The 16,046-nt window shown below is 33.3% G+C and overlaps 1 protein-coding gene across 1 annotated transcript in view; it reads left to right on the top strand.

The window, feature by feature from the left end:
• LOC144432671 (putative neural-cadherin 2) overlaps positions 1-16,046 on the top strand; it is a 35,721-nt gene that overhangs the window by 8,183 nt on the left and 11,492 nt on the right. The window contains exons 2-6 of the mRNA XM_078120935.1: positions 2,806-2,989; positions 3,530-3,824; positions 4,639-4,878; positions 6,654-6,895; positions 7,627-7,856. Coding sequence (XP_077977061.1) covers positions 2,834-2,989; positions 3,530-3,824; positions 4,639-4,878; positions 6,654-6,895; positions 7,627-7,856 — 1,163 coding nt within the window. The 5' untranslated portion in view covers positions 2,806-2,833. The remainder of the gene's footprint in view (positions 1-2,805; positions 2,990-3,529; positions 3,825-4,638; positions 4,879-6,653; positions 6,896-7,626; positions 7,857-16,046) is intronic.

The raw sequence follows: 16,046 nt of genomic DNA on the forward strand, positions 1-16,046 counted from the left end.
CCATTATTATATGACCATTATTTCATTCTTATTTGGTCATTATTTCATTCTTATTTGGTCATTATTTCATTCTTATTTGGTCATGATTTCATTATTATTTAACCATTATTTCATTCTTATTCCATTCTTATTTAACCATTATTTCATTCTTATTTGGCCATGATTTCATTCTTATTTCATTCTTATTTGGTCATGATTTCATTCTTATTTGGTCATGATTTCATTCTTATTTGGTCATGATTTCATTATTATTTGGTCATGATTTCATTGTTATTCCATTATTATTTGGTCATGATTTCATTCTTATTCCATTATTATTTGGTCATGATTTCATTCTTATTTGGTCATGATTTCATTCTTATTCCATTATTATTTGGTCATGATTTCATTATTATTTGGTCATGATTACATTATTATTTCATTATTATTTGGTCATGATTTCAATCTTATGACTACCCAACACCGGACTTCACGGCATTTTACTGCCTACGAGTAACCATGTTTCATGTACGCCAAAGCCTGGAGTGGAAACAAGAAGGCGTACACTAACACTAGTAACAGTAAGGAGATTTTGCCCAGAATCAACAACTTGACAGTCCAATGCCCGGGTCCCATGGCGTTTTGCGTTTCTCTGATAATACTTTGCGGCCTTGCTGTGCTTCAAATTCTACTAATAGGCACTTGTGTTATATTGTCTAAAAGAGTAATGGTGTCATTTAGTACTTCTTGGCATGCCTGACTTGTAGCGCATAGCATTGTCCACCATAAGATACAAAATCGTGTTGTCAAGACAGCAATTATCACAATGTATGTAGTTCCCTTGATCGGGGAGGGTCAATGCAATCGATTGTAAAAAATAATGGTCCATGACAACAATAGTTCATGGTGCAAATTGGATACTCTGGCAGAAATAAAAAGAGAGCATGCAAATCCACGCAAATCAAGTGAAAAGTATTTACAATCGCATGATTTCAAACTGCCAATGATTTCAAAGGATTTATGTAATTTGCCAAACACACATTCGTACCCATTCGGAAGATCTGATGATGAACTTGTGAAGCTATCATCATATTCACATTGAGCGTAGAGGTCAACTTTTGAAACTGAAGATGAATATGAATATGATGGTAGCTTCACACTCGTTAAGTAATATCCTTAATGACATACAAGGGGTCAGACATAAGTTGTCAAGGGGTTTGGCATAGCGTGGATGGATGGATGTGTATGTATGTATGTATGTATGTATGTATGTATGTATGTGTGTGTGTGTGTGTGTGTGTGTGTGTGTGTGTGTAGCCTTTGGTGTCTAGTTGGGAAATTGTTCAAATCAAAATGATCTTACCACAGGTAAGGTGTGTGATTTGGGTCAATGATTTTTGGTCAAAAAACTTAAACTCAAAAACTACTTGGCAGATCTGTCTGAAATTTGGTGGGAACATCTTTAGAGAACGTCTAGATTAAGAAATGTTCACGACATGATGATCCCATCAGTGATATGCAAATTAGGACTAAAAATGTGTCTTTTTGGTCATAAATTTTTAATTCCAAAACAACTGAGCAGATTGGGCTGACATTTAATGGGGATGCATCGGGGGGGTGGGGGGGGGGGTGGGGTGGGGGGGGGGTAGAGATGAAGAATATTATATCATCGATGATATACAAATTAGGTATAAACATGTGAATTTTGATCAAAAACTTAAATCTCAAACAGTACTTGGTCAGTGAGATTGAAACTTGGTGTTTCTAGAAGTGTTATTCTGCAGATTTTCTTCAAAACATTTTGACACAATTGGCCCTAGCAACCATGACCACACCCTTAGCAACGACCAATGGCAGTATGCTTTGGTTAAATAACAACATCACCGTGGGCGAGTGAGTAAACATTAAAATAATGTATGCAAATATCCCTAGCAACCATGACTACACCCATTGCAACAGCCAAATGGTGGTGTATTTCACAAAGATAACAACATGGATTAACAGAGAAGTAAATAAACATTCAAAACATTTTGTGTAAATGTGCCTAGCAACAAGACCACGGCCATAGCAACAGCCAAATGTTTACGTATATTGCGAAGATAACAGGCATTAATAGACAAATGAATAAAATTCAAGAAATGTATGTAAATGTGCCTAGCAACAAGACTACGCCCATAGCAACAGCCAAATGACCACGTGTATTGCAAAGATAACAGGATTAATAGACAAATGAATAAACATTCAAAAGATGTATGCAGATATACCTAGCAACAAGACCACGCCCGTAGCAACAGCCAAATGATCACGTATATTGCAAATAAAGCAACAAGGTTGGATAGGCAACTGAATAATCATTCAGCAAATAAACACCTATACCTAGTGTGGATCAGCATATGGATAATCACTTTTAAAAAACTGCACAGCTGTGCTTCAACACCATTGGCGCCCTTTTCAAAAACTTGTATACACTATGATTGTCTTCACATACTAAAAACAACTTCATAATTTATGAAAATTTTAAAGGAAAGTTAAGAGCCATACAATAAGAAATATTTCCATATTTTGCCCTTCTTATCATTCTCCAACATGTGTTACTTTTGTGAAAGTGTCATGTTTTGTGATCCTAATGAGCAGTAATGCTGTAAGTGAATAAAGAACTGAACTGAATGTAGATATCTACAGTCAGGATTAAAATGCACAGAAATCTCTAGCTTGGTGGCAAATCTCTCCTTGTAAACGAGATAGAAGTAACTATTGTGTTTTGAAATGGTCTGAAACTAAACCAAACCAGGTTATAATTATATTTAACGTAAATTTGCATTTCAGGTTGAGTTCATCCGAACGACTTGAAATTATGGAGAACCATGGCAGCACGAGATGGACTTGCTCAGTTCTAGTGTTCTTGGCCATGATTGCCTGGTGTAACGGTGTACCACCATCATTCACAGAGACTGTCTATTCAACAATCATACAAGAGGAGGACGGTGATACGCCTGTACAAGTGCTAAAGGTGAGTATAAGTGGTATAGGAACAAAACTAGATTGGTCTCTTTGTAAGATTTATTGGGAGCATAATTGTTTATGTATGTATAAATGACAACACAATTATTTATATAAAGGGCAGACAACTGTACCATCAAGACTGTGATCAGACACTGAATTGTAGAGAATACTTACATATAAAGGACAGACACCTGTCAATAATTAAATAAAGAAAATGAACATACCATGTACCAGAAGATAAAGTGTGTGATACACGCACTTAGTTGTACAGGGTTACTTGCATATAAAGGGTAGATAACTGTACATTGTACATCAAGACTAGACGTGTGATACACGCACTGAATTTTAGACAGTTTGGATATACAGGACAGGCAACTGCCAATAATTAAATACAGAAATTAACATACAACAAGACTATGAGTGTGATACATGCACAGAATTGTGTCACTTATGTCTGTTAATGCGGCTCATGTGAAAATACAGTGAATGCCTGATGTATGGACAGACTCTGTAATCATTACATGTATCTCATGTATCTTTCTGTTAGGTGACAGCTACAACCAACGGTGATGACCAGGACTCTGAACTGTGGTACAGCTTACAAGACACAGCTTCCCACTATTTCAGTATCAGTCCAAGAACTGGCCATATTGAGCTCATTAAACCACTCGATAGAGATGAGAAGGCAGTATGGCACATTGTTGCCATGGCAACAACTAACGATGGTCGTGGCGAATCCGCGACTGCAGATGTAATTATCGGGTTGTCTGATATCAATGACAAGGCACCTGAGTTCATGCATGAACCATACATATTTACTGTGGATGAAGAATCTTCACCAGGTATATTTTACTTCAATATTTGAGATCAATATAGTATGAAATCACACACCACCACTGTGATTTCTACTACCACCACCACCACCACCACCACCACCACCACCACCACCACCACCACCACCACCACCACCACCACTACCACCAACGTACAATCACACAACCACTTTTCCTTGAAATCGAGACCTCATATATTGTACTGGGTTTAGAAAACTGTTCTGTTATTCACGATCTTTAATTTATGGAACACTTGCCAAGGAACTGTTCCATCGGGATCCTAGCACACGCAAAGTGGCGGGAAGAACAATAAAGAACTCTTTGTACTTGGTGAAGTCATGGTGGTCGAATGATTAGAGTGGCCAACTTGGATTCTGCTAGTTACTGGTTTGAGCTTCGTCCATGCCGCTTGTTTCTGAATGGTTAAAGTCCGTGAGCTTCAAACATCCCTAGTCAATCCAGTTGTGTAAATGGGGGATCTGGTAGGATAGATGTTGTTATTGGAATGTTCTAATCCTATGCGTTTACAAAGGTTGCAATAGATTGTATATTCCAAAGGTCTTGGGAAGTGTAAAGGGCCACTGTTGTAAGGTCTAGTCCTTGTGGGGAAAAGCTCTCTATAGACGATAACCTAGTCACTAGGCTTATAGTTGATTTTGGCTGTTATATACAACCCATGAATTGTAGGAAATATCCCCAAACAACTACTTGTCTGGATTCTAGGTTGTATAGAAGTAACATTATTATTGCTGAAAGTTATTGAGCACAGCTTGCAATGTATGTGTTCCATTCACAAACTAATTTTAAATAATATCCTCCACAGGGACTACAGTTGCAGTTATGACAGCTAATGACATGGACGACCCTAATGCTGATGACGATCACGTGACACTTACCTATGCCATAATTCAAAATGCTGTTGTCGATGACACTGACATCTTCGACATCGATTCGACCACTGGCGAAATCACAGTGGCGGATTATGTAAATGGAACCATGCGAAGAGAGACAAGTTCACACTACAAGATTGTGGTACAAGCAGAAGACCCTGGTGGTCATACAGGTATGATAGTTACCAAGGGTACTGTATACATGTGAACTATGTCATGTTCGATATGATGTTCCAAGTCTCTACAATACAGAATACGTTTTGAATCGGCTAGGTTACAATGCTTGTACACGTACATGGAACATACATGAACCAAGCTTAGAATTTTATATCAAAATGGCACAAAGTCAATAGTCTTCGATGTTACAAAATATATATGGTAAAAGTAAGTACTTGTCTGTCTCCCAATAAACATATTCATCACCAAATGTATCCAATAGTCGGAATGTAGATGGTTTGAGATATAGGAAAGTTGGAAATAATATACGTTTTCCCCTTTATTTTCATCAAATATGAGATTTCTTTTAAGACCATGACCTTTGACCTTGAAAGTCTTTTTTCAATGTCAAATAGCCAAATGTGAGTTATCTTCATAGATGATATTTTAATCATTTTTTTACTATGTGAGGCATATGTATGTCACAAAATTTTGCGATCATGACCTGATAGTAAAATGGCAGCCATGTTAATAAACAAGCACATTTTGCCTGTCATCACCAAAAGTTTCATACATATATGGACATCATTCAAGTGTCCACCCTCGTATCATCAACGATACTTTCTAATGAGACATTGACCTTTGACCTTGACAAACATTTTCAAGGTGAAATGACCATTTTTTTATCTATGTTAACTCATGAAGCTGAATAAACAAAGACTCCATTTCAATGTCTATGCCCCGAAGGTCAACTAACTTTCTTTTCATATCTTGACCTTTAGCTTTGATTTTCAAGGTATAATACTAGTATTCAAGGTCAAATAGCACCATTCAGATTTACTCAATAACTTGGCCATAAAAACATACAAGTGTAACAAATTGGGGGGTTACCTCTACTGTTAAGGTAACCCTCCTCCATGTTACTCTCTCTCTCTCCACTCTGTACACGGGATCGACTTGGACTTTTAGGGAATTAGCTCAGACTATACACAATGTTCATGGTTAACCTGGATCATTTGGAAGTGGCCACGGAGCAGATCGAAGCTCCTGACCTCGGACCGTCTCTTCCAAAAGAAAATCCATAATTTTATTATTGCATTAAATTCTTATAAACGTAAAATATACAATACTCAAATGATTGGGTGATAAAATAATCAGCACCATAAATGACTAAGCGGAAGTATTGCCGTCGCCTTAATTCAATGCAAATGATATTGACAAATATGAAAACTAGCTAAACAATGTGATCACGTCATTGTTCTTCCAACTGTCTGTAATTAGTCATTATTTGACACTGTTGATCTTTTAATAACTTAATGTTGTCATCTTAGAAGAATACTATTCGCGAAATGCAAACATTTGTTCTATGTATTAATGCATGACAGCTGAGAGTTCACGGTGACCTCGCAAAACATCAAAACTTAGCGAATATTAAAAAGTTGTATTCTCTCATCCGTAACACAAGTTAGACAATGTCTTCGAATGAAGACTTGTTGGGTTATTAGATTTCTGTGTTGGAAAAATTTATACTCTTTGGACATTGACAAATACCAACCATGAATATATTTACTAAATGTTCAATAACAGGCAGAAAGTGGTGCTGGTTGGGACTTGAACAGATCGTTTGTTCGTTGTGCAGTTTTCCTATTTTATATAGGGTTCAATTTTGTTCGTTGTAATTGCATGCACTATATATGCAAGTGTTCATGTAACTTTAGACTTAATTTCAGATAATATCCAGAATTGTTCATGAATTTCACCTTTTTGGTGTAACTATGTGGTTCGTTATTAGGAAGTAGTACAGCAACTATTTATCTCCTCGATACAAACAACATGACACCAATGTTCACTGATGAATTATACTATGTTGAACTACTGGAAACTATGGACATTGGCAACACTGTCTACATTGTATCAGCACTGGACAATGATTTGAATTCAAATCTGACTTTTGACATTATTGAGGGCGATCTTTCTATGTTTGATATTGGTGATGGTCCGATGAGTAATGCTGCAACCATTACGTTGGCCCAGGTTCGTATGTGTATGGAAACTTCAAGCTATAATATGAAAGTCGAGTTTAACAAATCTCCACGGAAGATATATGTCTCCCAACAAATGTGCCTGAATGGCGACATGATTTAAAAGAAAATGGTGACAACAAATAAGTAATACAAAGTGTTTGTGATAATGTACAGAATTGCTGAATTTCAGTAACTGAACCTGAAGTTCCAGGTCTAGGTCAAAGGTCAATGTCCAAAAAAGACAATTTAAATCCGGCAATATGGAGGTAGACACTTTATTTTAGCTAACGAACCATGTCGGTGCATTCAAAATCTATAATTCCAAACACCGTGAAAGAGAAATACGTCCAGGTACTAAATTCATCTCATGTTCTAGAATAACTATTCCAGTATTTTACCAATATATATATCGCAATATAGATACACAAAACTGTTTGTTTTTGTAAGAAAATGGCATTAATATGTAATACTGTAATTATATAGAAGCTGTTCCACGTACATGTAAGGCCTACATAATTACAGTACATGCTGACTGTGCATCGAAAATGATTACACTGTAGATTGACACTATGAGTTAAAGCCACACAAGCTGAGTTGGAAAGCTCAGTTAGCAAGAGAAATATCCAAAAGTTTGTCATGTTTGGAAAATTAACGAAAGATTTGCTTTACTGTTTTAAAGTTCCAATATGTGTATACTATCTATATCCGATGCTGAAAATGTTTTTCTTCCCTTTATTCCAGGTTCTTAACTACACTGTACAGAACTCATTCAATCTGACACTCCAAGTTTCAGACGGGTATCACATGAATAAAGCTATGATCCGTATGGTACTTAGGGATACCAATAGGAATGCACCAGTGTTTTCACCAACTACTTATGAGGTCTCGTTCCTAGAAAACACAACCATTGGTACTGCCCTAGGGAGTGTTAGCGCCACAGATGATGATACCGGAATGAATGGCATGTTGAAGTATGTGCCTCATTTAATCAGAGTTGTGTGATAAATCAGAGTTGTAATAATTAAGTCAGAGGTGTGTGATAAATCAGAGCTGTGTAATAAGTAAGAGCAATGTGTGTTGAATCTGAGCTGTGTAATAATAAATGCGAGATGTGTAACAATAGGTAAGAGGTGTGTAATAAATCAGAGCTGTGTAATAAATCTGAGCTGTGTAATAAATCAGAACTGTATAATAAATCAGACCTGTGTAATAAATCTGAGTTGTATAGTAAACCAGAGCTGTATAATAAATCTGAGCTGTATAATAAATCTGAGCTGTATTATAAAACCGAGCTGTGTACTAAATCAGAGCTGTATAATAAATCAGAGCTGTATAATAAATCAGAGCTGTATAATAAATCAGAGCTGTATAATAAATCAGAGCTGTGTAATAAATCAGAGCTGTGTAATAAATCAGAGCTGTATAATAAATCAGAGCTATATAATAAATCTTAGCTGTATAATAAATCTGAGCTGTATAATAAATCAGAGCTGTGTAATAAATCAGAGCTGTGTAATAAATCAGAGCTGTGTACTAAATCAGAGCTGTATAATAAATCTGAGCTGTATAATAAATCAGAGCTGTGTAATAAATCAGAGCTGTGTAGTAAATCAGAGCTGTATAATAAATCAGAGCTATATAATAAATCAGAGCTGTATAATAAATCAGAGCTATATAATAAATCAGAGCTGTATAATAAATCAGAGCTGTATAATAAATCAGAGCTGTATAATAAATCAGAGCTATATAATAAATCAGAGCTGTATAATAAATCAGAGCTGTGTACTAAATCAGAGCTGTATAATAAATCTGAGCTGTATAATAAATCAGAGCTGTGTAATAAATCAGAGCTGTGTAGTAAATCAGAGCTGTATAATAAATCAGAGCTGTATGATAAATCAGAGCTGTATAATAAATCAGCTGTGTAATAAATCAGAGCTGTGTAATAAATCAGAGCTGTGTAATAAATCAGAGCTGTGTAATAAATCAGAGCTGTGTAGTAAATCAGAGCTGTAAAATAAATCAGAGCTGTGTAATAAATCAGAGCTGTGCAATAAATCAGAGCTGTATAATACATTAGAGCTGTATAATAATTCAGAGCTGTGTAATAAATCAGAGCTGTAAAATAAATCAGAGCTGTATAATAAATCAGAGCTGTGTAGTAAATCAGAGCTGTGTAATAAATCAAAGCTGTGTAATAAATCAGAGCTGTGTAGTAAATCAGAGCTGTATAATAAATCTTAGCTGTATAATAAATCAGAGCTGTGTAGTAAATTAGAGCTGTATAATAAATCAGAGCTGTGTAGTAAATCAGAGCTGTATAATAAATCAGAGCTGTGCAATAAATCAGAGCTGTATAATAAATCAGAGCTGTAAAATAAATCAGAGCTGTATAATAAATCAGAGCTGTGTAATAAATCAGAGCTGTGTAATAAATCAGAGCTGTATAATAAATCAGAGCTGTATAATAAATCTTAGCTGTATAATAAATCAGAGCTGTGTAATAAATCAGAGCTGTATCATAAATCTTAGCTGTATAATAAATCAGAGCTGTGTAATAAATCAGAGCTGTATAATAAATCAGAGCTGTGTAATAAATCAGAGCTGTATAATAAATCAGAGCTGTATAATAAATCAGAGCTGTGTAGTAAATCAGAGCTATATAATAAATCAGAGCTATATAATAAATCAGACTGTATAATAAATCAGAGCTGGGTAATAAATCAGAGCTATATAATAAATCAGAGCTGTATAATAAATCAGAGCTATATAATAAATCAGAGCTATATAATAAATCTGAGCTATATAATAAATCAGAGCTGTATAATACATTAGAGCTGTATAATAATTCAGAGCTGTGTAATAAATCAGAGCTGTAAAATAAATCAGAGCTGTATAATAAATCAGAGCTGTGTAGTAAATCAGAGCTGTGTAATAAATCAAAGCTGTGTAATAAATCAGAGCTGTGTAGTAAATCAGAGCTGTATAATAAATCTTAGCTGTATAATAAATCAGAGCTGTGTAGTAAATTAGAGCTGTATAATAAATCAGAGCTGTGTAGTAAATCAGAGCTGTGTAGTAAATCAGAGCTGTGTAATAATTCAGAGCTGTGTAATAAATCAGAGCTGTAAAATAAATCAGAGCTGTATAATAAATCAGAGCTGTATAATAAATCAGAGCTGTGTAGTAAATCAGAGCTGTATAATAAATCAGAGCTGTGTAGTAAATCAGAGCTGTATAATAAATCTTAGCTGTATAATAAATCAGAGCTGTGTAGTAAATCAGAGCTGTATAATAAATCAGAGCTGTATAATAAATCAGAGCTGTGTAGTAAATCAGAGCTGTATAATAAATCTTAGCTGTATAATAAATCAGAGCTGTGTAGTAAATCAGAGCTGTGTAATAAATCTTAGCTGTATAATAAATCAGAGCTGTGTAGTAAATCAGAACTGTGTAATAAATCAGAGCTGTGTAATAAATCAGAGCTCTGTAGTAAATCAGAGCTGTATAATAAATCTTAGCTGTATAATAAATCAGAGCTGTGTAGTAAATCAGAGCTGTATAATAAATCAGAGCTGTAAAATAAATCAGAGCTGTGTAGTAAATCAGAGCTGTATAATAAATCAGAGCTGTGTAATAAATCAGAGCTGTGTAATAAATCAGAGCTGTGTAATAAATCAGAGCTGTGTAATAAATCAGAGCTGTATAATAAATCTGAGCTGTATAATAAATCAGAGCTGTGTAATAAATCAGAGCTGTGTAATAAATCAGAGCTGTATAATAAATCAGAGCTGTGTAATAAATCAGAGCTGTATAATAAATCAGAGCTGTGCAATAAATCAGAGCTGTATAATAAATCAGAGCTGTGTAATAAATCAGAGCTGTGTAATAAATCTGAGCTGTGTAGTAAATCAGAGCTGTGTAATAAATCAGAGCTGTATAATAAATCAGAGCTGTATAATAAATCAGAGCTGTGTAATAAATCTGAGCTGTGTAGTAAATCAGAGCTGTGTAATAAATCAGACATGTATAATAAATCAGAGCTATATAATAAATCAGAGCTGTGTAATAAATCAGAGCTGTATAATAAATCAGAGCTGTGTAATAAATCAGAGCTGTGTAATAAATCAGAGCTGTGTAATAAATCAGACCTGTGTAATAAATCTGAGCTATATAATAAATCAGAACTATATAATAAATCTGAGCTGTATAATAAATCAGAGCTGTATAATAAATCAGACCTGTGTAATAAATCAGAGCTGTGTAATAAATCAGAGCTATATAATAAATCAGAGCTGTGTAATAAATCTGAGCTATATAATAAATCAGAGCTGTGTAATAAATCTGAGCTGTATAATAAATCAGAGCTGTATGATAAATCAGACCTATATAATAAATCTGAGCTGTGTAATAAATCAGAGCTGTATAATAAATCAGAGCTGTATAATAAATCAGAGCTGTATAATAAATCTTAGCTGTATAATAAATCAGACTGTATAATAAATCAGAGCTGTATAATAAATCAGACTGTATAATAAATCAGAGCTGTGTAATAAATCAGAGCTGTATAATAAATCAGAGCTGTGAAATAAATCAGAGCTGTATAATAAATCAGAGCTGTATAATAAATCAGAGCTGGGTAATAAATCAGAGCTGTGTAATAAATCAGAGCTGTATAATAAATCAGAGCTGTGTAATAAATCAGAGCTGTGTAATAAATCAGAGCTGTGTAATAAATCAGAGCTGTATAATAAATCAGAGCTGTGTAGTAAATCAGAGCTGTGTAATAAATCAGAGCTGTATAATAAACCAGAGCTGTGTAGTAAATCAGAGCTGTGTAATAAATCAGAGCTGTGTAGTAAATCAGAGCTGCATAATAAATCTTAGCTGTATAATAAATCAGAGCTGTGTAGTAAATCAGAGCTGTGTAATAAATCAGAGTTGTGTAGTAAATCAGAGCTGTGTAATAAATCTTAGCTGTATAATAAATCAGAGCTGTGTAGTAAATCAGAGCTGTGTAATAAATCAGAGCTGTGTAGTAAATCAGAGCTGTATAATAAATCTTAGCTGTATAATAAATCAGAGCTGTGTAGTAAATCAGAGCTGTATAATAAATCAGAGCTGTAAAATAAATCTGAGCTGTGTAGTAAATCAGAGCTGTATAATAAATCAGAGCTGTGTAATAAATCAGAGCTGTGTAATAAATCTGAGCTGTATAATAAATCAGAGCTGTATAATAAATCAGAGCTGTGTAATAAATCAGAGCTGTATAATAAATCAGAGCTGTGTAATAAATCAGAGCTGTGTAATAAATCAGAGCTGTGTAATAAATCAGAGCTGTGTAATAAATCAGAGCTGTGTAATAAATCAGAGCTGTGTAATAAATCAGAGCTGTGTAATAAATCAGAGCTGTGTAATAAATCAGAGCTGTGTAATAAATCAGAGCTGTGTAATAAATCAGAGCTGTATAATAAATCAGAGCTGTATAATAAATCAGAGCTGTATAATAAATCAGAGCTGTGTAATAAATCAGAGCTGTGTAATAAATCAGAGCTGTGTAATAAATCAGAGCTGTGTAATAAATCAGAGCTGTGTAATAAATCAGAGCTGTGCAATAAATCAGAGCTGTGTAATAAATCAGAGCTGTATAATAAATCTGAGCTGTGTAATAAATCAGAGCTGTGTAATAAATCAGAGCTGTGTAATAAATCAGACCTGTGTAATAAATCAGAGCTGTATAATAAATAAATCTGAGCTGTGTAATAAATCAGAGCTGTGTAATAAATCAGAGCTGTGTAATAAATCAGACCTATGTAATAAATCAGAGCTGTATAATAAATAAATCAGAGCTGTGTAATAAATCAGAGCTGTGTAATAAATCAGAGCTGTGTAATAAATCAGACCTGTATAATAAATCAGAGCTATATAATAAATCAGAGCTGTGTAGTAAATCAGAGCTGTGTAATAAATCAGACCTATATAATAAATCAGAGCTGTGTAATAAATCAGAGCTGTATAATAAATCAGAGCTGTATAATAAATCAGAGCTGTGTAATAAATCAGAGCTGTATAATAAATCAGAGCTGTGTAATAAATCAGACCTGTATAATAAATCAGAGCTATATAATAAATCAGAGCTATATAATAAATCAGAGCTGTATAATAAATCAGAGCTGTATAATAAATCAGAGCTGTGTAATAAATCTGAGCTGTGTAATAAATCTGAGCTATATAATAAATCAGAGCTATATAATAAATCAGAGCTGTATAATAAATCAGAGCTGTGTAATAAATCAGAGCTGTGTAATAAATCAGAGCTATATAATAAATCAGAGCTGTGTAATAAATCAGAGCTATATAATAAATCAGAGCTGTGTAATAAATCTGAGCTATATAATAAATCAGAGCTGTGTAATAAATCAGAGCTGTATAATAAATCAGAGCTGTATGATAAATCAGACCTGTATAATAAATCTGAGCTGTGTAATAAATCAGAGCTGTGTAATAAATCAGAGCTGTATAATAAATCTGAGCTGTATAATAAATCAGAGCTGTGTAATAAATCTGAGCTATATAATAAATGAGAGCTATATAATAAATCAGAGCTGTATAATAAATCTGAGCTGTGTAATAAATCTGAGCTATATAATAAATGAGAGCTGTATAATAAATCTGAGCTGTATAATATATCAGAGCTGTATAATAAATCTGAGCTGTATAATAAATCAGAGCTGTGTAATAAATCAGAGCTGTGTAATAAATCGGAGCTATATAATAAATCAGAGCTGTGTAGTAAATCAGAGCTGTATAATAAATCAGAGCTGTATAATAAATCAGACCTGTGTAATAAATCAGAGCTGTGTAATAAATCAGAGCTGTGTAATAAATCAGAGCTGTATAATAAATCAGAGCTGTATAATAAATCAGAGCTGTGTAATAAATCAGAGCTGTGTAATAAATCAGAGCTGTATAATAAATCAGAGCTGTATAATAAATCAGAGCTGTATAATAAATCAGAGCTGTGTAATAAATCAGAGCTGTGTAATAAATCGGAGCTATATAATAAATCAGAGCTGTGTAGTAAATCAGAGCTGTATAATAAATCAGAGCTGTATAATAAATCAGAGCTGTGTAATAAATCAGAGCTGTGTAATAAATCAGAGCTGTGTAATAAATCAGAGCTGTGTAATAAATCAGAGCTGTGTAATAAATCAGAGCTGTGTAATAAATCAGAGCTGTGTAATAAATCAGAGCTGTGTAATAAATCAGAGCTGTAAAATAAATCAGAGCTATATAATAAATCAGAGCTATATAATAAATCAGGGCTGTATAATAAATCAGAGCTGTATAATAAATCAGAGCTGTATAATAAATCATAGCTGTATATTAAATCAGAGCTATATAATAAATCAGAGCTGTGTAATAAATCATAGCTGTATAATAAATCAGAGCTATATAATAAATCAGAGCTGTATAATAAATCAGAGCTGTATAATAAATCAGAGCTGTGTAATAAATCAGAGCTGTATAATAAATCATAGCTGTATAATAAATCAGAGCTGTATAATAAATCAGAGCTGTATAATAAATCATAGCTGTATATTAAATCAGAGCTGTGTAAAAATCAGAGCTGTATAATAAATCAGAGCTGTATAATAATTCAGAGCTGTATAATAAATCTTAGCTGTATAATAAATCAGAGCTGTATAATAAATCAGAACTGTGTAATAAATCAGAGCTGTGTAATAAATCAGAGCTGTGTAATAAATCAGAGCTGTGTAATAAATCAGAGCTGTATAATAAATCAGAGCTGTGTAATAAATCAGAGCTGTGTAATAAATCAGAGCTGTATAATAATCAGAGCTGTAAAATAAATCAGAGCTATATAATAAATCAGAGCTATATAATAAATCAGGGCTGTATAATAAATCAGAGCTATATAATAAATCAGGGCTGTATAATAAATCAGAGCTGTGTAATAAATCAGAGCTGTATAATAAATCATAGCTGTATATTAAATCAGAGCTATATAATAAATCAGAGCTGTGTAATAAATCATAGCTGTATAATAAATCAGAGCTATAAAATAAATCAGAGCTGTATAATAAATCAGAGCTGTATAATAAATCAGAGCTGTGTAATAAATCAGAGCTGTATAATAAATCATAGCTGTATAATAAATCAGAGCTATATAATAAATCCGAGCTGTGTAATAAATCATAGCTGTATATTAAATCAGAGCTGTGTAATAAATCAGAGCTGTATAATAAATCAGAGCTGTATAATAATTCAGAGCTGTATAATAAATATTAGCTGTATAATAAATCAGAGCTGTATAATAAATCTTAGCTGTATAATAATTCAGAGCTGTATAATAAATCTTAGCTGTATAATAAATCAGAGCTATATAATAAATCAGAGCTGTATAATAAATCTTAGCTGTATAATAATTCAGAGCTGTATAATAAATCAGAGCTGTGTAATAAATCAGAGCTATATAATAAATCAGAGCTGTATAATAAATCAGAGCTGTGTAATAAATCAGAGCTATATAATAAATCAGAGCTATATAATAAATCAGAGCTGTATAATAATTCAGAGCTGTGTAATAAATCAGAGCTGTATAATAAATCAGAGCTGTGTAATAAATCAGAGCTGTATAATAAATCAGAGCTGTGTAGTAAATCATAGCTGTGTGATAAATCAGAGCTGTGTAATAAATCAGAGCTGTGTAATAAATCAGAGCTGTATAATAAATCAGAGCTGTGTAATAAATCTGAGCTATATAATAAATCAGAGCTGTGTAGTAAATCATAGCTGTGTAATAAATCAGAGCTGTGTAATAAATCAGAGCTTTGTAATAAATCAGAGCTGTGTAATAAATCAGAGCTGTGTAATAAATCAGAGCTGTGTAATAAATCAGAGCTGTATAGTAAATCAGAGCTTTATAATAAAACTGAGCTGTGTAATAAATCAGAGCTGTGTAATAAATCAGAGCTGTGTAATAAATCAATGAAGATTAAGTAAATGTCTATATTTATGGTATATTGTAACTAAAATTTCTGTATTAAGGTAAAATCATGAAGTTGTGTGCGTTTAACTAAAAATATATAAAAAATCTAAGTGCCTCTTGATATGAAGTGTTGAAACCTACAGAGAAA

Source organism: Glandiceps talaboti, chromosome 3, assembly GCF_964340395.1.
Source record: "Glandiceps talaboti chromosome 3, keGlaTala1.1, whole genome shotgun sequence".
In the NCBI taxonomy this organism is placed as follows: Eukaryota; Metazoa; Hemichordata; class Enteropneusta; family Spengelidae; genus Glandiceps; species Glandiceps talaboti.